This window comes from Tenrec ecaudatus, chromosome 4, assembly GCF_050624435.1.
Source record: "Tenrec ecaudatus isolate mTenEca1 chromosome 4, mTenEca1.hap1, whole genome shotgun sequence".
In the NCBI taxonomy this organism is placed as follows: Eukaryota; Metazoa; Chordata; class Mammalia; order Afrosoricida; family Tenrecidae; genus Tenrec; species Tenrec ecaudatus.
The window spans coordinates 117507041-117526666 of NC_134533.1; the positions used below are offsets into that span (position 1 = coordinate 117507041).

Genomic DNA, 19626 nt, shown 5'->3' on the forward strand with positions numbered 1-19626 from the left:
TTACAGTCTCGGGTGTGCTAGAGGTTGGTTACGGGTTGGCATCGATTCAGGGACACCAAGTTTGGTTTTGATTGTGGAGTACTGCTATTCGTGAACAAAAGCTTGAATCTTGAGAGAGTGAGAGGATTTTTTGTAGGACTGTAGATAGGCAGCCATTGTAAATACAGATCACAGATCTCTGCAATGGGTTTATTAGAAACTTGTTTTCAAGCAGGATGTATTAAAAAATAATTAAACCCAAAAGCCTCTCACAATTGGTGATTTAGTGCCCTTCCGTGGTCTGAATAAGATAACTCCGTATCTCTGTGTGGCAGTTAAAATAGATGACAAATTCCTGGTGACTTTTTTTAATTGATATTTCATTTCCTCAGATCTTCCTTTGGAGTAAGTAGTGTTTCCATGCCCTCCTTTGTAAGACCATTGACCAGGTAGAAATGGTTGGCTCCACAAAGGTTCTTGTCCAGGGATCAGCCTTCCTATTTGCTGTGAGAGTTTGCTCGTTTTCGCCGTTTTGCTGTGGAAATAGTTTGTGCATGGATTTGGAGTACATATAGAAAAGGTGGCCCTAATGAGGTGGCAAAGGCTCATCTTGTTCTTCGCAGCAAAAGAAAGTTGCTTCCTTTCTCTTATTCTACACATGCTGAAATCTCAGTGCACCACCACGCCTGGCTCTACATGGGCCTTCCACTGCAAGCAACTCAAAACCAGGAGTAAAGCCCTTCTCTTGAAGGAGGATCCTGGTGTTGCTGTTCATTACAAGGAGATCCTGTAAGGTTGAATCCATCAGTAAAACTTACATATGATTTCATAAGGTGACGTGTAGTGCCAGGCACAGACAAATGGAAAAAACAATCAGATGTGAATGTGCACTCAGAGAGCTTATGGTCCTCACAAAGTAGGAGATCTGCATTAGGAATACACTGCGGAACATTACTAATTCTGCTTAAAGATGTAGAGAAAATGTAGTGAAAGCCCACTTTATATCCCATGCTAGCAGAGTAGGCAGCCCCCAGGTTGTGGACTTACGACTTATTGACAGCCTTCATAAAGCCGACTCTGGTATAGACTTCAGGTTATATCACAAACAGGGCACTATTTTTTATTATGTTAAAGATGTTTTCATATACCTGGGAAGTGTTTCTTTAAACTTTTTGTGCTTAGAAAGCAAGGTACATTATATATTAAGACAACAGGGTACCAGGATGGAAAGTTTGTTAAGAGTCTGTTAATGAGTAGATAACACAGCCTTGTTTGGTGACTGAAAGCACTTTCTGATGAAAAGGAAAACTTTCCGAATGGATTCGAGCTCGATGTAAGGAAAACAGTCATCACAGCTGGGCCAATAGACGGCATCATGATCAATGAAGAAAAGATTGAAATTATAAAGGACTTCATTTTACTCGGCTCCACAGTCAACGCAGAAGCAGCGGTCAAGATATCAAATGCCGTAGTACATTGTGCAAATCTGTTGCACAAGACTCTTGAAGAGAACTGAGGTACATGCGACCCAAGCCGTGGGATTTTTAGTTGCTTCCTATTCATGTGACAGCTGGACAAACAGGATCCGTGCCTTTGAATTATGGTATTAGAGAAGGGTATGAAAAGTACCAAGGACCGCCGGGAGAACAAACAAGGACGTGTTGGTGAAAGTACAGTCAAGATGTTCCTTCAAAGTAAAAGTGTCAAGACCCTCGCATCTACTTTGGACATGCTATCAGGAAAGTCTAATCCCTGGAAAAGAACATCAGACTTGGTAACATAGAGAGTCGTCGGAAAAAAAGATCCTGGATGAGATGCATTGATGCGGTGACCGCAGTGGAGGGTGATCCCAGCCCGGCAGGATTTCATTCTGACCTGCGAAGGGGATGACACTGGAAACCAGGCAGACACGTGATGACCTGACATTAGACACATATCGTATCTACGTATTTCGCCTTAAACTTAGGGACGCACTTTCAGGAACAGAACTTGTTTGTAATCAAGGAGCTACCTGTATTGAGAAAGGAGCAAACAATGTCGTGAAGATGATCCATTTTCTTCCTGCCTCTCTTGATAGTCTAAAGGGCCTTTCTATATCAGATCATTTGTATTCCCACCTTTCATGTCTGTGTACGGTGTACAGATGATGGGTTGCCTTTGTATTTACCTGAACTCTTTTTAAAGTTGAGTGTTTTTAAAGCATTCAAACTAGTTTACACAAGGTAGGAGACTTTTATTGACTCTTACCACTGAAAAGTCTAGAGGACTTTCCTTTCCATCTCTCAGCTCTGTTTTTGTGTCTGTTGGTTTCATTTTAGACCAGGCTTTCTCCAAATGCTGCGAAGATGGCAGGTTTATATCTTACTAGCCTGGCAACTCAAGCAGAAAAGCGTTTCTTTTGCTGTCAACTAAGCAGAAGCCTAGAGTAGGTGTTCATTGGCTCTGATAGACCTTGCGAAGATCTTCCCACTTCAGAATCAGTCACTTTGGCCAATGGATGGTATGCTCTCTTGGGCCTGGTTAGAGCCAGAAACCCATTCCTGGGGCTAGCAGATGAGATCAGCCTCTTCTGAACAGGTGGACAGAGTGGAGAGGCTCCCCAAAGGAAAAACGTGGGGTGTCATGCAAAAAAGGAGGGTGTTTTGATCGTTTCGTATTCCTCCTGACTTCAGTGTTAGGTTGGGGTCACCATTCAATGAGGGAAGTCTTCATATCTCTACATAAATTAGGGGTGATAATTAAGCTTATGCAGTGGTTAGATAAGGATTGTTGTTAATTCCAATACTGAATGCGCTTTTGTTTTTGGTTCTTTTGGCATTGTTAAGCTCAACTAAAATATATCTAGCAAACAATAAAATACATAGGACATCTCATAGCCTAATTCTTTGAAGCAGTGTCATCCATGCTGGGAGGAGACTAGGCAATCTGCCTAAGTCATCGCACGTATTAGCCATTAGCTCTTGGGCAGAAAACAATGCAAAGACCCCTGCAGCAGCTGGCGGCAGTGCCTCAGAATTGTCGAGAAAGGCGATCCTCCCTCTTCCTCTGGTTTGTAAGGGTAGCCATTCGGACTCATCCTGGCTTTTGTTAACATGACTGTGAAGAGCGTCCTTCAATACATACAGGGCCACTGAGTGTTCTTTTGGGGGGTCTCCTTCCATTTCCAACCCTCCCCCCACCCCGCCCTGCTCTTCCAAGGAGCTCTGACCTTGTTGCGGTTCCACGTCCTCATACACACTGTAGCCATACCCTTGGTCTCTTCCCAGGCTTTTCCGGGTTTCTTTCCATAATGGGCCTTAACATTTCTAAGCAAGGAGAATACCTCTCAGGGAGTTCTGCTCACCTACTGTGCAAAGCCTGCTTGGTGTTCGAATGAGGAAATGTAAGCAGAGCACTGCCGATGCCATTTCAGTCAGCCCCACGAAATACTTTTGAAGTATAACTTCTTCATATTGCACACTGGACCCGACAGTCAGATTTTATCTCTTCAGTATTGTAAAAAATGAAACTGTGAGAGTTAGAGACAGGCTCAAGCAAAGATCACTTACGTTTTAGTCTGAGAAGTATCCATTTTCAGCCAGTAGAGATAGTTCAGTGTATTTGAAGAATCCACAACCTAAAGCTCACCTGGTTCCTGTCCTAATTTGCCATTCTGAGTATAAGACAGAGGCTGAATTAGTGTCTATGTAGCTGAGGAGTTCTCAACTCTAACCGGGAGTCATCGAATTCTGAGCAAATGCTCCTTTGCCCTTCCCATGGTAAAGGAGAACTGTTGGGTCAGCTTGGAGACTCAGGGTAAGCCAGTAGTTCTGCTTATATTCATCTTAAAGTGCCCTGTGCGCTGGTCAGTTCTCTTCGTCTTCCTTCCTTCTCTGGTTTACCCTACTTTTGAAAAAAGCAGTAGCAATTAGAGATGGCACATGTATACAGTTACCTGCGTTCCAGTTGAGCATTTTGTAGACTTTTTTTAGATAACCCCTAATTTTTTTGTCCAGTTGACAAGTTTGTGAACATTTTGCCAAAAGCTTCCCTGAGTCTTGGAAAGGGGTTGGAAAATCTGCACCTCCACCCCGACAACCCTTTTAAATGTAATGTATTTGAGATGGGAAAGGAAACAACTGTGGCCATGTGACAGCTGTTGTGTTACCTGCCTTCCTGTGTCTAATGCCTGGCTTGTGTCTAGCCCCTCCCCCTAGGTCTGGATGGAGGATACTTTAAAGTGAAATGACAGACCAGGAGAATAACAACAACATCTCAAGTAACCCCTTTGCTGCACTTTTTGGCTCTCTGGCTGATGCCAAACAGTTTGCAGCAATCCAGAAAGAGCAGCTGAAGCAGCAGTCTGGTAAGTGGGGCAGCCAGAGCAGCAGATGAGGTGACCTGTATTGGGGTCTTCCCAAATTAAAGTGTTCTTGGGATCCTTCGTTGCAATTGACGGGGCAGAAATCATTCTCTGAGTGTGTGTGTGTTCATGTTCAGAGGGCCTCCTGTCCTTCCCTCCCCCGTTTCATAAAGAAAGAGGCTATAAACAGTAGCACTTGTCAGTATTGCTCCCGAAGCTGTCAAGCTGTGCTTGTTGTAAATCACCTGATAAACACTACTTAAATGAATCTACTTTCTCACATCAAAAATGGAGGTTTACGTATGCAGGTATGTGTCAAAGAAGAATTATCAAGTGTTTCACCTTGTAGACAAATAAATGAGGTTTTTTTTCCTAAGCACAGTGTTTTAGAGATCTTCTCAAACAAAATAGTTCCATCCCACCAATTGGCCTCCTTTGTGACTTACTGCGATTGGGACAAACTGCTACAAACATGTAATCCTTAGCTCTGGTGCTTAAAAAAGATTTACTAGTCAGAGAAATGCCTTTCTTACAGAAATGCCTTTCTTTCAAACTTAAGATCAACCCCAGCTTCTATATCAGAAGACATGTATGCTGGAAAGAATTAGACTATTTCTCAAACTGGAGCTGGTTTCAAATGGTTCTTGGGAAAGAGTATCTTTTCATTCCAGTTTTCCATGTGCTTTTGGAAGCCCTCTCGAGTTCGTGTTGGAAGGGTAGGCGCAAGCTTTCGAAGCAGTCATTCTTTTCTTTACCTTCCTCCAAAAAGAATCAAGTGCGTGATTCTTTTGAACAGTAGGAGCTCTGGTGGGTACGCATTGGGCTGCGAGTCACATGGTGGACAGATGGAGGCCCCCCTCAGTTCCACGAGAGAACGACTGGCCTTTCCACTCCCAGTGACAGTGGCAGCCTCAGAAACCCAGAGGAAGGTACTATGAATCCGCATGGACTTGGTGGCCTTGAGTTTGGTTCCTTGGAGTTTCTCTTGAGAAAAGGAGAAATGCTCACGTTTTCCCTTTCTTTCATGTAGAGCAATCAAAAAAACACGGCCAGATGCATAGCTGAGCTGTGACCTTGCTCTCTGATAAGGATTGAGTGAAAGGGATAAAACCAGGACAGATGAACCACAGACAGGATGATGATGGAGCAAACAAGAAATAACTGAATCGAAGTGCTAACTTGTTGCCCTGCTGGAGAGAAGCAGCTCTGGGTCTTTGACTCTGAATTTACTCCCAGATTTTTATGATACAGGCTCAGACTCGAAACCCCGGATCAGGGGAGTGCAGGAGAGAAATGAGTGAGCAATAGGAAAGCCAAGGGGCTGGAAGTGTAATTTCCAGGTATGTGGTTGAGGCAAATTTTGCCAGGCATTTTCTTAGCTCCTGTCCCCCTGGGTATTTGGAGGAGAACTTGACAGTGGAGGATGAGAATGGCAAGAGCACGCAGCCGCCTGGCTGTAAACAGGCCTGAGGCTGGCTCGGGTTCGAGCACTGCAGCCAGCACGCAGTGAGGACGTAACTGGTCCGTGCCCCTCTGTCACTCTTTTGGCATCTGGTCATCGTAGTTTGTTGGCACTGGGTTTATCGTGCCACTAGGTCTGACCTGTTCTCCCCTAGCAGTGAGCACTCTGCCAGAACCTTCGGCCTTCCAAATGAAGCTTCGCTTTGACTGAACTCGCCATACTAAGGCAACCCTTCCTCCTGCAAGTTTCACCTGCCTGAAAGACCATCCCTCTGTCAGCAGAGAAAAGCACACACTGTCTCTTGTGTGGCTTTTACGAGTAAAACTACTCTTACTCAGTAGGTGTGCTGTTCTGAGAGGCTCTCTTCCATTGCTTTATGAAAAAAGGGGTGAGGGAATTGTAAGTATTCCCTCATCTGCTGGTAAAAACTCAACTCACTGCCACTGAGTTAATGCCAACCCATGGTGACCCTATAGGACAGGGGAGAGTTTCCAAGACTGTAACTCTGTTGGAGTAGAAAGCCCTGTCTTTCTCCTGTGGAGTGGCTAGTGGTTTTGAACTGACTGACCTTTCGGTTAGCAGCCCAGTGTGTAACCACTTTGCCACGAGGGTTCCTCCATATGCTAGGCATGTAAATTAGAATGCATCCCTGGTGGCGCAGTGGGCTAAGCACTTGGCTGCTAGCCACGAGGCCAGTGGTTCAAACCCACCAGCCAGTGTGAAGGAGAAAGGAAAGGCTGACTGGTCCCATAGGGATTTACCATCATGGAAACCCTAGAGAACACAGTTCTGCTTTGTCCCCAAGGTTTGCTGTGCATGTCAGTAGGTTTGGGTTTCTGAGAGTATTTTAGTAATGTGTGTTAACTTTTAAATGCTCCTTCTCTGTGACCCGGCAATTCGCTTCTATGAATTTCTTCTGCCAAATTCATTCTATCACTACAGTGCACATAAAGAGAGTACCATGCTCAGTGCAGTAGTGTCCAGAAAAGGAGCCCTGGTAGTGCTTTGGTTAAGCACTTGATCCCCTTGGAGAGGCTGAGTGTCTGCTTCTGGAAAGAGTACAGCCTACTGAACCCTCTGCGGTTGTTCTGCTCTGCCCTCTAGGGAGCGGCAGTTCAGAATCGCCCCCACAGCAACCAGACGGGTTTCCCTTTTTCTAGACGGTTCCTGGGAAAGATCCCACTATGTTCATGCCATGATCCACAAACTTTCTGGACTGGAAAACCCCACCACCACTACCCGCCCCCCCCTCCCGATTGTTCAGAATTATGAAAAATCTTGGAAATAACCCAAATGTTCATCAGTTGATAAATAGCCACAGAAATCCCAGTGTGTACAAACAGTGCAGCTATGGAGACTGAGCGGGGCCTATAAATGACCTAACAGGAAAAGGTGTTCTTGCTGGTAGTTAAAAAAAGAAAACATGTTGGAAGGCAGTGTTATAATAAGATTCCCACACACACACTTTTTTTTTAAAATCAAACTAAACTAAGAATCCTAGAAATAAGCCTGAGCAAAGGAGTATGAACACTTCTGGGATCGCTGGCTACATGAATCAGTTGTTTGTAGAGAGCTGGTTCACGGAGGACTCGGTACACTGTGTTCTATCATGTCATTTGCCTTACAACAAATGTGTCTTCTCGTAAAATCGGGAGAGCCTCATGTTTAAATAGAGTTGTGTTCATCTCTGGGAAATGTGGTCTTCGCTGGATTCTGTAGGGAGGGGGACCCTGCTGATGTCGGCAGGTAGAATGTGAGCGAGTGAGCGAATTGTAGGTAGAAGTCCTTGAACGGTGCGGTCAGATTGACGGGGATTTCAGAACCGTGCACTTAGAACTTGCTTGTCTTGAGAGGTTCAGTAATTAGCCTGTGTGGTTTTCGGTCATTCCATTTTCTCTTAGAGAAGAGGGTGTGATTTTTAACGGCTTGCATTTTCTGACAGATGAAGCCCCAGCTAGCCCGGATGACTCAGATAATAGTGTGTCGGAGAGCCTGGATGAGTTTGATTACTCTGTGGCTGAGATTAGCCGCTCGTTCCGCTCACAGCAGGAAATATGTGAACAGCTCAACATCAATCACATGATCCAGAGGATCTTCCTCATCACTCTGGACAACAGTGAGTTACAGACGTGCCGTCGGTTGTTGATTACTGTGCCTGTCCCTTGGCTTTCCAAACCCCATTGCTTCTAAGAGGTTAAACACACAGTCCTCCTAGGTTCACAGGGCTCAGGCTCCAGGGCAGCTGTTAGCACACCCACATGCATATGTAGGCATCCTTCTAACGTCCCTTCCCATTTGGGTACTGACTGGCCCATAGACCAACTATGTGCTTTGAGAACCTGAGAGAGAAATGGGAAAGGTAGCCCCTGTTTAGCTGGATTAAACAACAGAAGGACGTCACAGGAGTTAGCATACACTGCATGTGCCCTCACCTGCAGTTACTCCCCCGAGTTAGTGCTGTTGTCTGACATTGGGATTTGCTCTTTAATGTCACCATGTCAGTTTGTGACAAAGCTCGTATTCTCCGACCAAAACAACAAAAAGACTCAAATCTGATTGCACTCTTTGTATGTAAGGATCATTTTGCATTACCTGAGAACTGAAGAGTTTAAGAATAAGAGCAGAGCATTATCCTTAACCTACCAGATTAAAACCATTTCCCAGGTGACCCGAGCTTAAAAAGTGGGAATGGCATCCCCAGCCGTTGTGTGTACTTGGAAGAAATGGCAGTAGACCTGGATGATCAAGACTGGCTTGATATGAACAACATTGAGCAGGTACCATTCTTTCTGTTCCTAACGCGTGCCCTCCACAGAAGTCGGCCATGCAGCCGAGCTAGACTCCCCTTTCTCCAGCACTCTCTGTGTTCGCCTCCATCTAATACGCTACACTATTTTCCTTTTGGAGTCTTCTCGTCTACCATGGCCACATGTACCTGTTCTTAAGACCCAGTTAAAATGTCATCTGACTTATAAAGCCTTGTCCGGTAGAAATTGTGACTCCCTCCTCTGATTTCCTAATGTGTTGTGTCTCTTAATGGTACTTGTCACTTTCTCTCATGTAGTGAATTTGTTCCACAGCCAAAACAGTGCCTTGCACCTTGTGGGCACCTGTTTAGCATTAAAGGAATAAAAGTGTGGTGGGGAAAAATACTTGAAAACTTGCCAATTAACTTTTCACCTTTAAATTATATTTATACACATCTGGGTGACATCAACAATCACCTACACGTAAGTTTAACCCCGGTTCTCGGCACCTGTCAACAAATACTCCTTAAAGTCTGCCGTGTGCTTAGCTGGACAGCTAAGGCAGGATGCAGGAAAGCTGTATGTATGCAGGTAATTCTTATGCTCTGTGGGCAGAAATACCCCCTGAAATAAGGAGATACTGCATCCTGTTCCACCCCTTCATTCTGTATCCTAGTGTGTAATTCTGACAGTACTTCATGTCCAGAGATTGCCTGTAAAGTGTAAAATTTCCCTTTACATTTCAATGTTCTCAGAATAATGCTTCAGTGGGGGTTTTTTTGGTCTGTTTTCCTTAATAGGCCCTCTTCTCTCGCTTATTACTTCAAGATCCAGGCAACCACTTGATTAACATGACTTCTTCTGCAACGGTGAATCTCTCTGCTGATCGAGATGCAGGGGAGAGGCGCATTTTCTGTTACCTTTATTCCTGCTTCCAAAGAGCCAAGGAGGAGGTAAAGGAATAATCCCACTGAGTGTGATGTTATCGTCTGACCGTAGCACATAAACCAGAAAGTGGTGTTGTTGCCTTAGATTTTAGCTCCGTGTGCAGACTAGTATATGTCTGGGCCTGGATACCAGAAGCAGTTTTAGTATGTCTCCTGATGCTTTCCTCCCCGTTTTGCGGTGCATGTCCTGTGGCGTTAGCTCTGCCAGTCAATCTGTGCCTCTGGTCCAGTGGTTCTCAACCTGTGGGTCGCCTAAGACTCTCAGAAAACACTATTTCCCACGGTCTTAGGAACCGAGACACCGCTCCTCTACCCATCTCCAGGTGGGTCCGCCCACATACGAGTACCAGACGTGAAGATTGGTACCCATGCTACACCATGCTTCAAGACAGAATTTCACTTATTTGTAATTAGAAATAAAGATTTCACAATATATAATTACATATTGTTTTGTGATTAATTACTATGCTTTAGTTATATTCCATTTGTAACAATGAAAATACATCCTGCAAATCAGACATTTACATTACGATTCATAACAGTAGCAACATGACAGTGATGAAGTAGCAATGAGAATAATGTTATGGTTGGGGTTCCCCACCGCATGAGGAGCTGCATGAAAGGGTCGCAGCCTGAGGAAGGCTGAGAACCACTGCTCGAGTCTCTCTTAAAGCATTCCCACTGAGGTGCGCAAAGTAGATGAGGCGCAGCATGATCGCTTCTCGGGTAGTGATTGCGTAAGCCAAAGAATGAACCTCGTGAGTGTTCATGCATCCACAGGAGAGCAATGCGTTTGGGGGTATGTAATGTCTCTTAAATTCCATTGGCTATGCCCACTCATGTACAAGGTGGTAGAACTGGACTCTTCCCTCTATTCCTCGATCTGTTTCCAGATTACCAAAGTTCCGGAGAACCTGCTACCCTTCGCGGTGCAGTGCAGGAATCTCACTGTGTCCAACACCCGAACCCTTCTCCTCACCCCAGAGATCTATGTTGACCAAAATATCCACGAGCAACTGGTAGATTTGCTGTTAGAAGCCATCCAAGGAGCCCGTGAGTACCTGGGGGAGCTCGGAATTGCACGAGTACCGTCCGTGTCATGTATGGGCCTTCTCCTACCAGGGAAAGCAGAGCACTCTCACTTCTGATGAGGTTAGGTTTAACTAATTGGTACTGGAAAATGGGAATGTCAACAGTACAGTTACAGAAAGTATAAGAATAGAAAGCCAGTGTGCCCTTTGACCTCTCTTACCTTGCTTTACCTTCTGGTAGATTTTGAAGATGTTACTGAGTTTCTGGAAGAGGTCATTGAAGCCTTGACAATGGATGAAGAAGTTCGAACATTTCCAGAAGTCATGATTCCAGTGTTTGATATTTTATTGGGTCGAATAAGAGACCTGGAGCTCTGTCAGATCCTACTGTATGCCTATCTGGATATTCTTCTCTGTTTCACCAGGCAAAAGGATATGGCAAAGGTGGGTCTGAGCTGGGCATGCTTTCCTATCCTGGGGGTGCTTTTTAGATATAGATCCTAATATAAGCAGGCACCATTAGTCATTGCACTGCTAGCCCCAAGGTCGGTGATTCAAACCCACCAGCTACTCTTTGGGGGAAAGATGGGAAGATGGGCCTTCTCAGAAACCTTGTATGGAGTCACCTCAGTGGTAGTGGGTCTAGTCTGGTGTCATATCCAGTTACCTATAGGATAAGGGAAAGCCTGCTAGTTATCATATAGACGTAACTGTGAGGCCTTCTTACCCTCATCAGCTTTTATCTCCCATACGGAAGAGTAAGTTGAGCTTGTCTTCTCTTGCAGGTATTTGTAGAATACATTCAGCCGAAGGACCCCAGCAATGGGCAGATGTACCAGAAGACCTTGCTGGGTGTCATTCTGAGCATCTCCTGCTTGCTGAAGACTCCGGGTGTGGTGGAAAATCATGGCTACTTCCTGAGTCCATCCCGGTCCAGTCCCCAGGAGATCAAAGTACAGGAGGCCCACATCCATCAGGTGGAACTGTTTACTGGGATACTCCAGCCCCTGATCTTAGGTTAAATGGAGTTTCTTCAGGAATCAGATGCAGATGAGGCTACTTGAGCCTCTTTGGGAAGCAAATTGATCTGGTTGGCTTTCTACCTTAATCATGTTAGTGAGCACTGGGAGTGGAGGATTAAAGCTGGCTTTGGGGGTAACCTGCTGCTCCTCTTTGCCACGTGCCGGAGCACCACTGCTTCCCCTCAACCCTGCTCTCCTCCTCCAGCTCTTTCTTAGAACCTTAGCTCCGAAGATCGTTTGGCTGACCTCCAGTCTGGAAGCCGCCAATGTGGGGGTTTTCTTCCCCTCACTCCACTTAGACTTCTTAGCATAAGTTACTGTAGAGACCTGGCCGACACGGGAGGCCATAACCGATTAAATTGAGACTCGTGTAAGCTCCCCATTTTGCCATTTAGTCAACAGCTCTCTAAAGCAGGGGTTGGCAAACTAGAGTCAATGACCAAATCTGAGCTGGTTTTGTAAATAAAACTTTATTGAACATAGTCACATTCACGTTATATATGTATATATGTATCTTTTGATGGCTTAATTTCCTGCTACAACAGCAGAGTTGAATAGCCAGACACTACAGAGATGGCTGAAAATACCTCATCTGGCCCTTTGCAGAAAAAGTTTACTGACCCCTGTTCCAAAGCTGTGGAATTCCATCTGCAGTTTGATAGCTCATCAAGCAATCTCTCATTGGCCAGCAGTGGATTTTTTTTTTCTTTTAAGGCAGAAAGGGGGGATAAGGCAAAGGAAGCGTGAGGGCATGATTAGGATGAGCATGCTTTTGGAAAGTGCCAGTTGCTGAAGTTTGGGTGTGAAAAATACTAGGATTGTGAAACTGGAATGTTCTGTGGTTGTGTTTTCTGGTTAAACAGTTCATGGCTCAGTTCCATGAAAAGATCTACCAGATGCTGAAGAACTTACTCCAGCTCTCTCCAGAAACCAAGCACTGTATCTTGTCCTGGCTTGGAAACTGTTTGCATGCAAATGCAGGCCGCACCAAGATCTGGGCCAACCAGATGCCAGAAATCTTCTTGCAAATGTATGCCTCGGATGCCTTCTTTCTGAATCTGGGCGCTGCTCTTCTGAAGCTATGCCAGCCATTTTGCAAGCCCAGATCCTCTCGGCTCCTCACCTTTAATCCCACTTACTGTGCTCTCAAGGAGCTGAATGATGAAGAACGAAAAATTAAAAATGTACACATGAGAGGTAGGGGGAACTGGACTTCCTAAAATTGTGTGTGTGTGTGTGTGTGTGTGTGTGTGTTATCTCTAAGACATTCAGACCTTTTACACAGAAGTGCCTCTTTGTCTCAAAAAAAGATGAGGCAGAGAGAAAAGTTATCTTAACAGGACAGATTTAGGGGGCCAGGGAAGTAGTAGATGTTGTGCTTTAGTGAAACCTTTGCACTGGATTTTGGCAGCCCTTGGGGTCTCATTCATTCTTTATTAAAAGGACTAAAACCCAGTCCCTGTCCTTAGTAATCCAGAGGGCTCTGAGAGAACGCAGCCTAATTAACAGACAATCATAACATGGGATGGAGAGAGCACAGAGGAGGGGGTGAACAAGCATAAGCAATTCTGCAGGAGTTAGAGGTTATTAAAACCTCACACTGATCTCTGGATCGAGAGTTGTTTGCCAGGCAAAGAAGTGAAAGAACACTTTACACCAGGGGCTGACAGCTGTAAAGTGCAAAGCTATGGAAAGGTGGGGGGCGGGAGAGAAGGAGTAACTCAGTGTGGCAGATCAAGGGCACAGGTGAAGTGGGTGGGATATGGGAATTAGCAGAAAACTTGTTTGGAGGGGAGGCAAATTAGAGAACCATTGAAAGATAGAAGTATAAAGAAGAAAATCAAAGCTCACTGTAATCCCACCACTCAAAATCACCCTTAATTTTTGTTCTAGTTTTTTTGTTTGGCTTTTAACTCTAATTATAAAACTAATACTTGCTCGACAGATCCACAAATCTCAGATCCACAAAAGAACAGGCTAGATACAAACGATGCATCATCTGTCCCTTGGAAAAATCCTTTTTTGGTAATATGGAAATTTTGGGAATTGCGTGACCAAATGAAAGAGATAGAAGGTTACGGCAGAGGACGGGAAGTCAAAAGCTGTCTTTAAACAAGGAAGTGACGTGGCAGGATTTGTAATTAAGAGCAGACTGGGACAGTGTGGAAGGTGAACAAGACAGGTGTCTTTGGCACCTGACCAACCAGCACGTGCTTTCTTCAAATTCTTTGAGGTCTGGACAAAGAAACCTGTTTGATCCCAGCTGCACAGGAGCCGAAGTTTCCCCAGAGCTACAACCTTGTGACGGAGAACCTGGTCCTAACAGAGTACACCTTGTACTTGGGATTTCACAGGTAGCGCCTCGGATGTCATTAGCAAAGCATTATTTCATCGTGTTGCTAACCTGACGCTTGACAGTGAGGCTTAGAGATACATTTCCACTGTATTCTAAAGGCTTACATTCGCTTCAAGTACAAGAGGCATTATGAGTAGATGTAGCTTTTTGTGTTTACACAAATCAGCTTTGTGCAGATGGAGGATTTGTTTCCTGCTTTTTTTTTAAGTCATTTTTTTTTCTTTTTAAATCATTTTATGGTGGGCTTGTACAACTCTTAACACAATCCATACATCCATCCATTGTGTCAAACACATTTGTACATTCGTTGCCATCATCATTCTCAAAACGTTTTCTTTCTACTTGAGCCCTTGGTATCAGCTCCTCACTTCCCTCTCCTCCCCAACACCCCCTCCCTCAGAAACCCTTGATAGTTTATAAATTATTATTATTTTGTCATGTCTTACACTGTCCAGCGTCACCCTTTACCCATTTTTCTGTTGTCCATCCCCCAGGGAGGAGGTTATATGTAGATCCTTGTAATCGGTTCCCCCTTTCTACCCCACCTTCCCTCCACCCTCCCGGTAGCGCCACTCTCACCACTGGTCCTGAAGGGATCATCTGTCCTGGATTCCCTGTGTTTCCAGTTTGTATCTGTACCAATGTACATTCTCTGGTCTAGCCAGATTTGTAAAGTAGAATTGGGATCATGATAGTGGCAGGGAGGAAACATTTAAGAACTAGAGGGGTGTTGTATATTTCATTATTGCTACCCTGCACCCTCACTGGCTCTTCTCCTCCCCATGACCCTTCCATAAGGTGATGTCCAGTTACCTACAGATGGGCTTTGGGTCCCCACTCCACTCTCCCCCTCATTCACAATGATATGATTTTTTTGTTCTTTGATGCCTGATCCCTTCGACACCTCATGATCACACAGGCTGGTGTGCTTCCATGTGGGCTTTGTTACTTCTCAGTTACGTGGCCTCTTGTTTACCTTCAAGCTTTTAAACCCCCCAGACGCTATATCTTTTGATAGCCAGGCACCATCAGCTTTCTTTACCACATTTGCTTATGAACCTGCTTTGTCTTCGGCAATCGTGTCGGGAAGGTGAGCATCATGGAATGCCAGTTTAATAGAACAAAGTGTTCTTGGATTGAGGGAGTGCTTGAGTAGAGGCCCAATGTCCATCTACTACTTAATACTAAATCTATAAATATATGCACATAGATCTATTTCCCTTTGCCTTCATAGTTCTTTCCTCTATTTCCTTTTACTTTCCTCTTGTCCCACTATCATGTTCAGCCTTCATTTAGGTTTCAGTAATTCCTCTCTGTTACATTACCCTTGATCAAGCCCTACCAGGCCTCCTACACCCTCACCATAGAATTTGGATCACTTATTGTTCCCTTGTCCCTCAGGTTGTTAACACCACTTCCCTTCCCCCGCCTCCCCCTCTGCCATGTCCCCCGGAACCATCGGTCCCGTTGTTTTCTCCTCCAGATTGTTTATCCCGCCTATCTTACCTGGATAGACCTGCAGAGATGATAATGTGCCTAAAAACAAGACAGAGCAAAACAAAGCAACAGCAAACCAATGACAAAAAAAATGAAAAGTCTGTAAATAGTTCAAGGTCTGCTTGTTGACCTTTAGGAGTGTTGTCCAGTCAAGTGCGATGGGGGGGCCACATCCTGCCTCCAAAGTCTATTTCTGGTATTCCCTGGGACCTTCCTTGTTCTGCTCCCCTTGCTGTTCTGTTGCACCCCCTTAGTGTTTTGCCTCGGTGTGGCGGGATCAGATCAGGCGCAATTCCCACACTGTGTCTCCAGTGTCGTCCCCTGTAAGGCTGTGGGCCAGTGGGGGTTGGCGTGTCTCATAGTGGGGCTGGCCATATGGTCTTCTCTGTGCATTGGCTGCTCTGAGCAGGAATATCATCCTCAGGGCTTGGTGGGCCAGGATGTGCTCCACTCTCTTCCTTCCCCTTCATTTATTCCTCTGTGCTCTGTTCAGACATGCCCCTCTCCCTGAGCTGTAGCTTCAGTGCTGTCCTCTGAAGTAAATTCGTCTTGGGGGAAGGAAGGCTGTCCACATAGTTGGGATTGGGACCGGCCTCTCAAACCTCTCTATTGGTTCCCTGTTGCCCACTTTTGACCTGTTGATTTTTTTAAAAATATGCTAGCATTTTCCCTTACAATCGTACTTTTTAAAAAGTAGTAACTATCTGTTGTCATCTGAGAAAATAGAATTGCTTTAATTTTACATTTTACTTTCTGCTCTTGAGTTGTTATGACTTAATTATTCCTAATGATAAAAAGGACAGAGCTCTAATTCTATAGGATGGAGGCATAATTGACAAAATTAAGAAAATGTTTATAAGGGATTCAAATGAGACCAGTTAGCCCCACAGGAAAATCTGTGTGCTTAAAGTCACGATGATTCTAAATGTGTGACAGTGTGAGAACTGGTGTGTGCGGGGAGGGGGTGGGGGGTCACGCACCGGCACACATTGCCCTAGTGTTGTATGGAACTACTCTGCCAGGCTTCCTGCTTGCGGTCAGGTAGTGTGTCCTACTATAAACAGCCCAGTCTGCATTTGCTCATGCCAGCTGCTGCTCTTTGGTTGGTGTGTTTCAACTGAAGGTGCTAAGTGACTTGCCGCTGGCCTCAGTTATGTTGAGTACTTGATAAACACTTGGCTGGCCCCATGCCCCTGCATTTGTGTCTTAGTTAATGAACTGCCCACATCCTGAAAGAGAAATCTGAAACAAATAAATGAGGAGGGGTGGTTTTGCTGGAATGGGCTCTTCTCAATGGCCCCTACATGAACCTCCCTGACTCCATCTCTTTTGTTTTCTTGGAGGCAGGCTGCATGACCAGATGGTAAAAATCAACCAAAATCTGCATCGGCTACAGGTTGCCTGGCGGGACGCTCAGCAGAGTTCGAGCCCTGCTGCTGATAACCTCCGTGAGCAGTTTGAACGATTGATGACCATTTACCTCTCCACCAAGACTGCCATGACTGAGCCACAGATGTTACAAAACTGCCTGAACTTGCAGGTGTCCATGGCTGTCCTTCTGGTCCAGCTGGCCATAGGCAACGAAGGCTCACAGCCAATAGAACTAACTTTTCCTTTGCCAGATGGCTACAGCAATTTGGCTTATGTGCCAGGTAAGCAGGCTGTCCCCTGGGAACATCCTGTGGATAGCCATCTAAGTTTAATGGGGTCCCTTAGGAAGTTGAGTCGTCAAAATACCCTTCCATAATTCTCATTCTAAGGAGCTCTGGTGGTGAGTGACTTAAGCATTTGCTGCTAACCACAAGGTCATCAGTTCAAATCCTCCAGCCACTCCATCAGAGAAAGATGAAGCTTTCTGCTCCCATGAAAAGTTACAGCCTCAGAAATGTACAGGGGCAGTTCTACTCTGTCCTGTAGGATTGCAGTGAGTTTGGTTTCTTTTTGAGTTAGCAGTTGAGATGTTTTCGGAGAAACATCTCAAACTGGGAGGTGCTAACTCTTGATGAAGTCTAGCTGTCCCTCAGCTGGTCTTCAGTCCCAGGTAGATCACAATGGTCTCCAGGGCATTAGGGGCTGTTGGGGTGTTCAGGGCTATTGGTTCCTACCACTGTTTGTCATTCCGCTTTGAAATGTATCTGTCTCTTCTGGTTTCTCTTTAGAAATAGGATCATCAGCTGTTTGTAAACGTGGAAGTGGGAGAGAGATTGTGTGTGCTCTTGATCACGATGTTGGTCATGTACTGCTATATACAAATTTCCCCTAAGACATAGCAGACTACAGCAACCAATAGTTATCTCTTTCCCCACAGTTTCCGTGAGTAGCTCGCCTGTGTAGTCTCTCATGAGTTGAGTTACGGTTAAGCTGTCAGCGAGGGCCGTGAACATCTGAAAAGTCAGCTGCAGAGGAAGGTTCCTTGCGTCACTCACCTTGTGGTGGATGGCAGGTGGCAGCTCCTTGCTGGCTATTGGTCCATATGGCCCTCTCTGTTATACTGTTCACCAAATGGCATCTGGCTTCCGCCTAGTGGGGTGACCTCCCATCATTGCTGCTGTGTGCATCAAGGATGTCGTCTGGCTAAGGACAGTGTAGGAGAGGACTACACAAGGGTCAGTCCACAGGGATAGGACCAGTGCGGGGTGGGAGTGGGGGGCTGCATCCTAGAGGTTAGCTGCCAGAGTCCACTAATGTAGTGTCCTTATTAGAGATTCTTTTTACGTCCAAAGGGTTCCTTACACCGCACTATCCCTGGGAGGGGAAAGTACTTGGTGAACACTGCACTTGGATGCTAATGGTATCTTGTGTCTTCATTGTTCCTCGATTTGATACAAATAAAAGTTAGCATTACAGGGAGATCCTACGTTTACCTCACCACTATGCCTAGTTCCTACGAGACTTTGTTGTTACACATCATTCAGTAGGCTGAGAGGGAGGAATTGAAACGGTACTTAGTTCAGCTAATTCCAGTGAGCCTCTTCTCTTTCAGAATTTTTTGCAGATAACCTGGGGGACTTCCTTATTTTCCTGCGCCGCTTTGCCGAGGACATCTTAGAGACATCCGCGGGCTCCCTGGAGCACGTTCTTCACTTCGTCACCGTGTTCACCGGCAGCATAGAAAGGTGAAGTGCTGACAGCTTGGCGCTGTCACTGTTTAGAGCTGCAAAACATTCGGAAGACTCCTAAACCGGGAGATAAACAAGCCTGAATCTGAAGGGGTGACCTTCAGAAGTTGTGTAACATTAATGAATCACCTGACCATCCTTATGGGTAGCCAGCAATCCCACTCTGGAGAGGCATAATAAGCAAAGGTCTTTGCCCACAGAGAATTTGAACCTGCCTGTAAGGGACCTGCTGGGAATTCTGCTGCCAGTACCTGGTTAAAATAGTTACCTGACTGCTAATGACCTTCTAATAACAACAACCTCCAAAACAGCTTGCTTTTGCTCCTCTGAGTAAGAGTATGAGTGAGAAAAGTCTCACTCAGAGCTTCTAATCCTCCCTCCCAGAGGAGGGTTTTCACTGTGTGTGACTGTCGACTTGCTTCTCTGGATGTCAGGGCCTCGGCCTCAGGGCCCCTGATGGTGATATGGGTAAGCATTGGATGCAAGGGTGGCCATTCAGACGCAGCTGCTCTGAGGGAGAAAGATAGGGCTCTCTGCTCCCCGAAAGACTTACAGCCTCAGGAACACACTATATCGATACAGATAGGGTCACTGAATCAATTCTACAGCAGTAGGTTTGCTTTTCTACTTGGTTTAGACCAGCAGTTCTCAACCTAGGGGTCGCGACCTCTTTAGGGGTGGAACGACCCTTTCACAGGGGTTGCCCAGTTCATAACAGTACCAAGATTACAGTGATGAAGTAGCAATGAAAATAATGTTATGGTTGGGGGTCACAGCAACATGAGGAACTGTGTACTGGTTTAGACTTTAGGAAGCAGAAGATTCACTACACCAAAAAATATACTTATCCCGAAACCATGTCAGTGAGGATTAAATCGAAGCCAGTCCTAAACTAAGTTGAGCAGACCGTCACCCGTAGTTACAGACCAACCCCATGACACTTACCAGAAATCCAAGGTACATACAATGGTTCGTAACAGCAGATGCACTGACTCTGTGAGAATCATCAGAACCTTATTGTTCTTGCTGTGTAATACTTTAAAGACATTTTAGGATGTCTGGAAATTTCTTCAATGTTTTTAGTAGAGCCAAACATGTGACTGGCAGACATGAGATAGGAACAT

The 19626-nt window shown here is 45.3% G+C and overlaps 1 protein-coding gene across 1 annotated transcript in view; it reads left to right on the top strand.

Annotated features, from left to right (window-relative positions):
* The window catches only part of UBE4A (ubiquitination factor E4A), a 34092-nt gene that overhangs the window by 1692 nt on the left and 12774 nt on the right, over positions 1-19626 (top strand). Inside the window, exons 2-12 of the mRNA XM_075546658.1 lie at positions 4163-4324; positions 7726-7899; positions 8448-8560; positions 9331-9483; positions 10371-10530; positions 10750-10952; positions 11294-11485; positions 12394-12727; positions 13764-13884; positions 16731-17035; positions 18367-18499. Coding sequence (XP_075402773.1) covers positions 4204-4324; positions 7726-7899; positions 8448-8560; positions 9331-9483; positions 10371-10530; positions 10750-10952; positions 11294-11485; positions 12394-12727; positions 13764-13884; positions 16731-17035; positions 18367-18499 — 2009 coding nt within the window. The 5' untranslated portion in view covers positions 4163-4203. The remainder of the gene's footprint in view (positions 1-4162; positions 4325-7725; positions 7900-8447; positions 8561-9330; positions 9484-10370; positions 10531-10749; positions 10953-11293; positions 11486-12393; positions 12728-13763; positions 13885-16730; positions 17036-18366; positions 18500-19626) is intronic.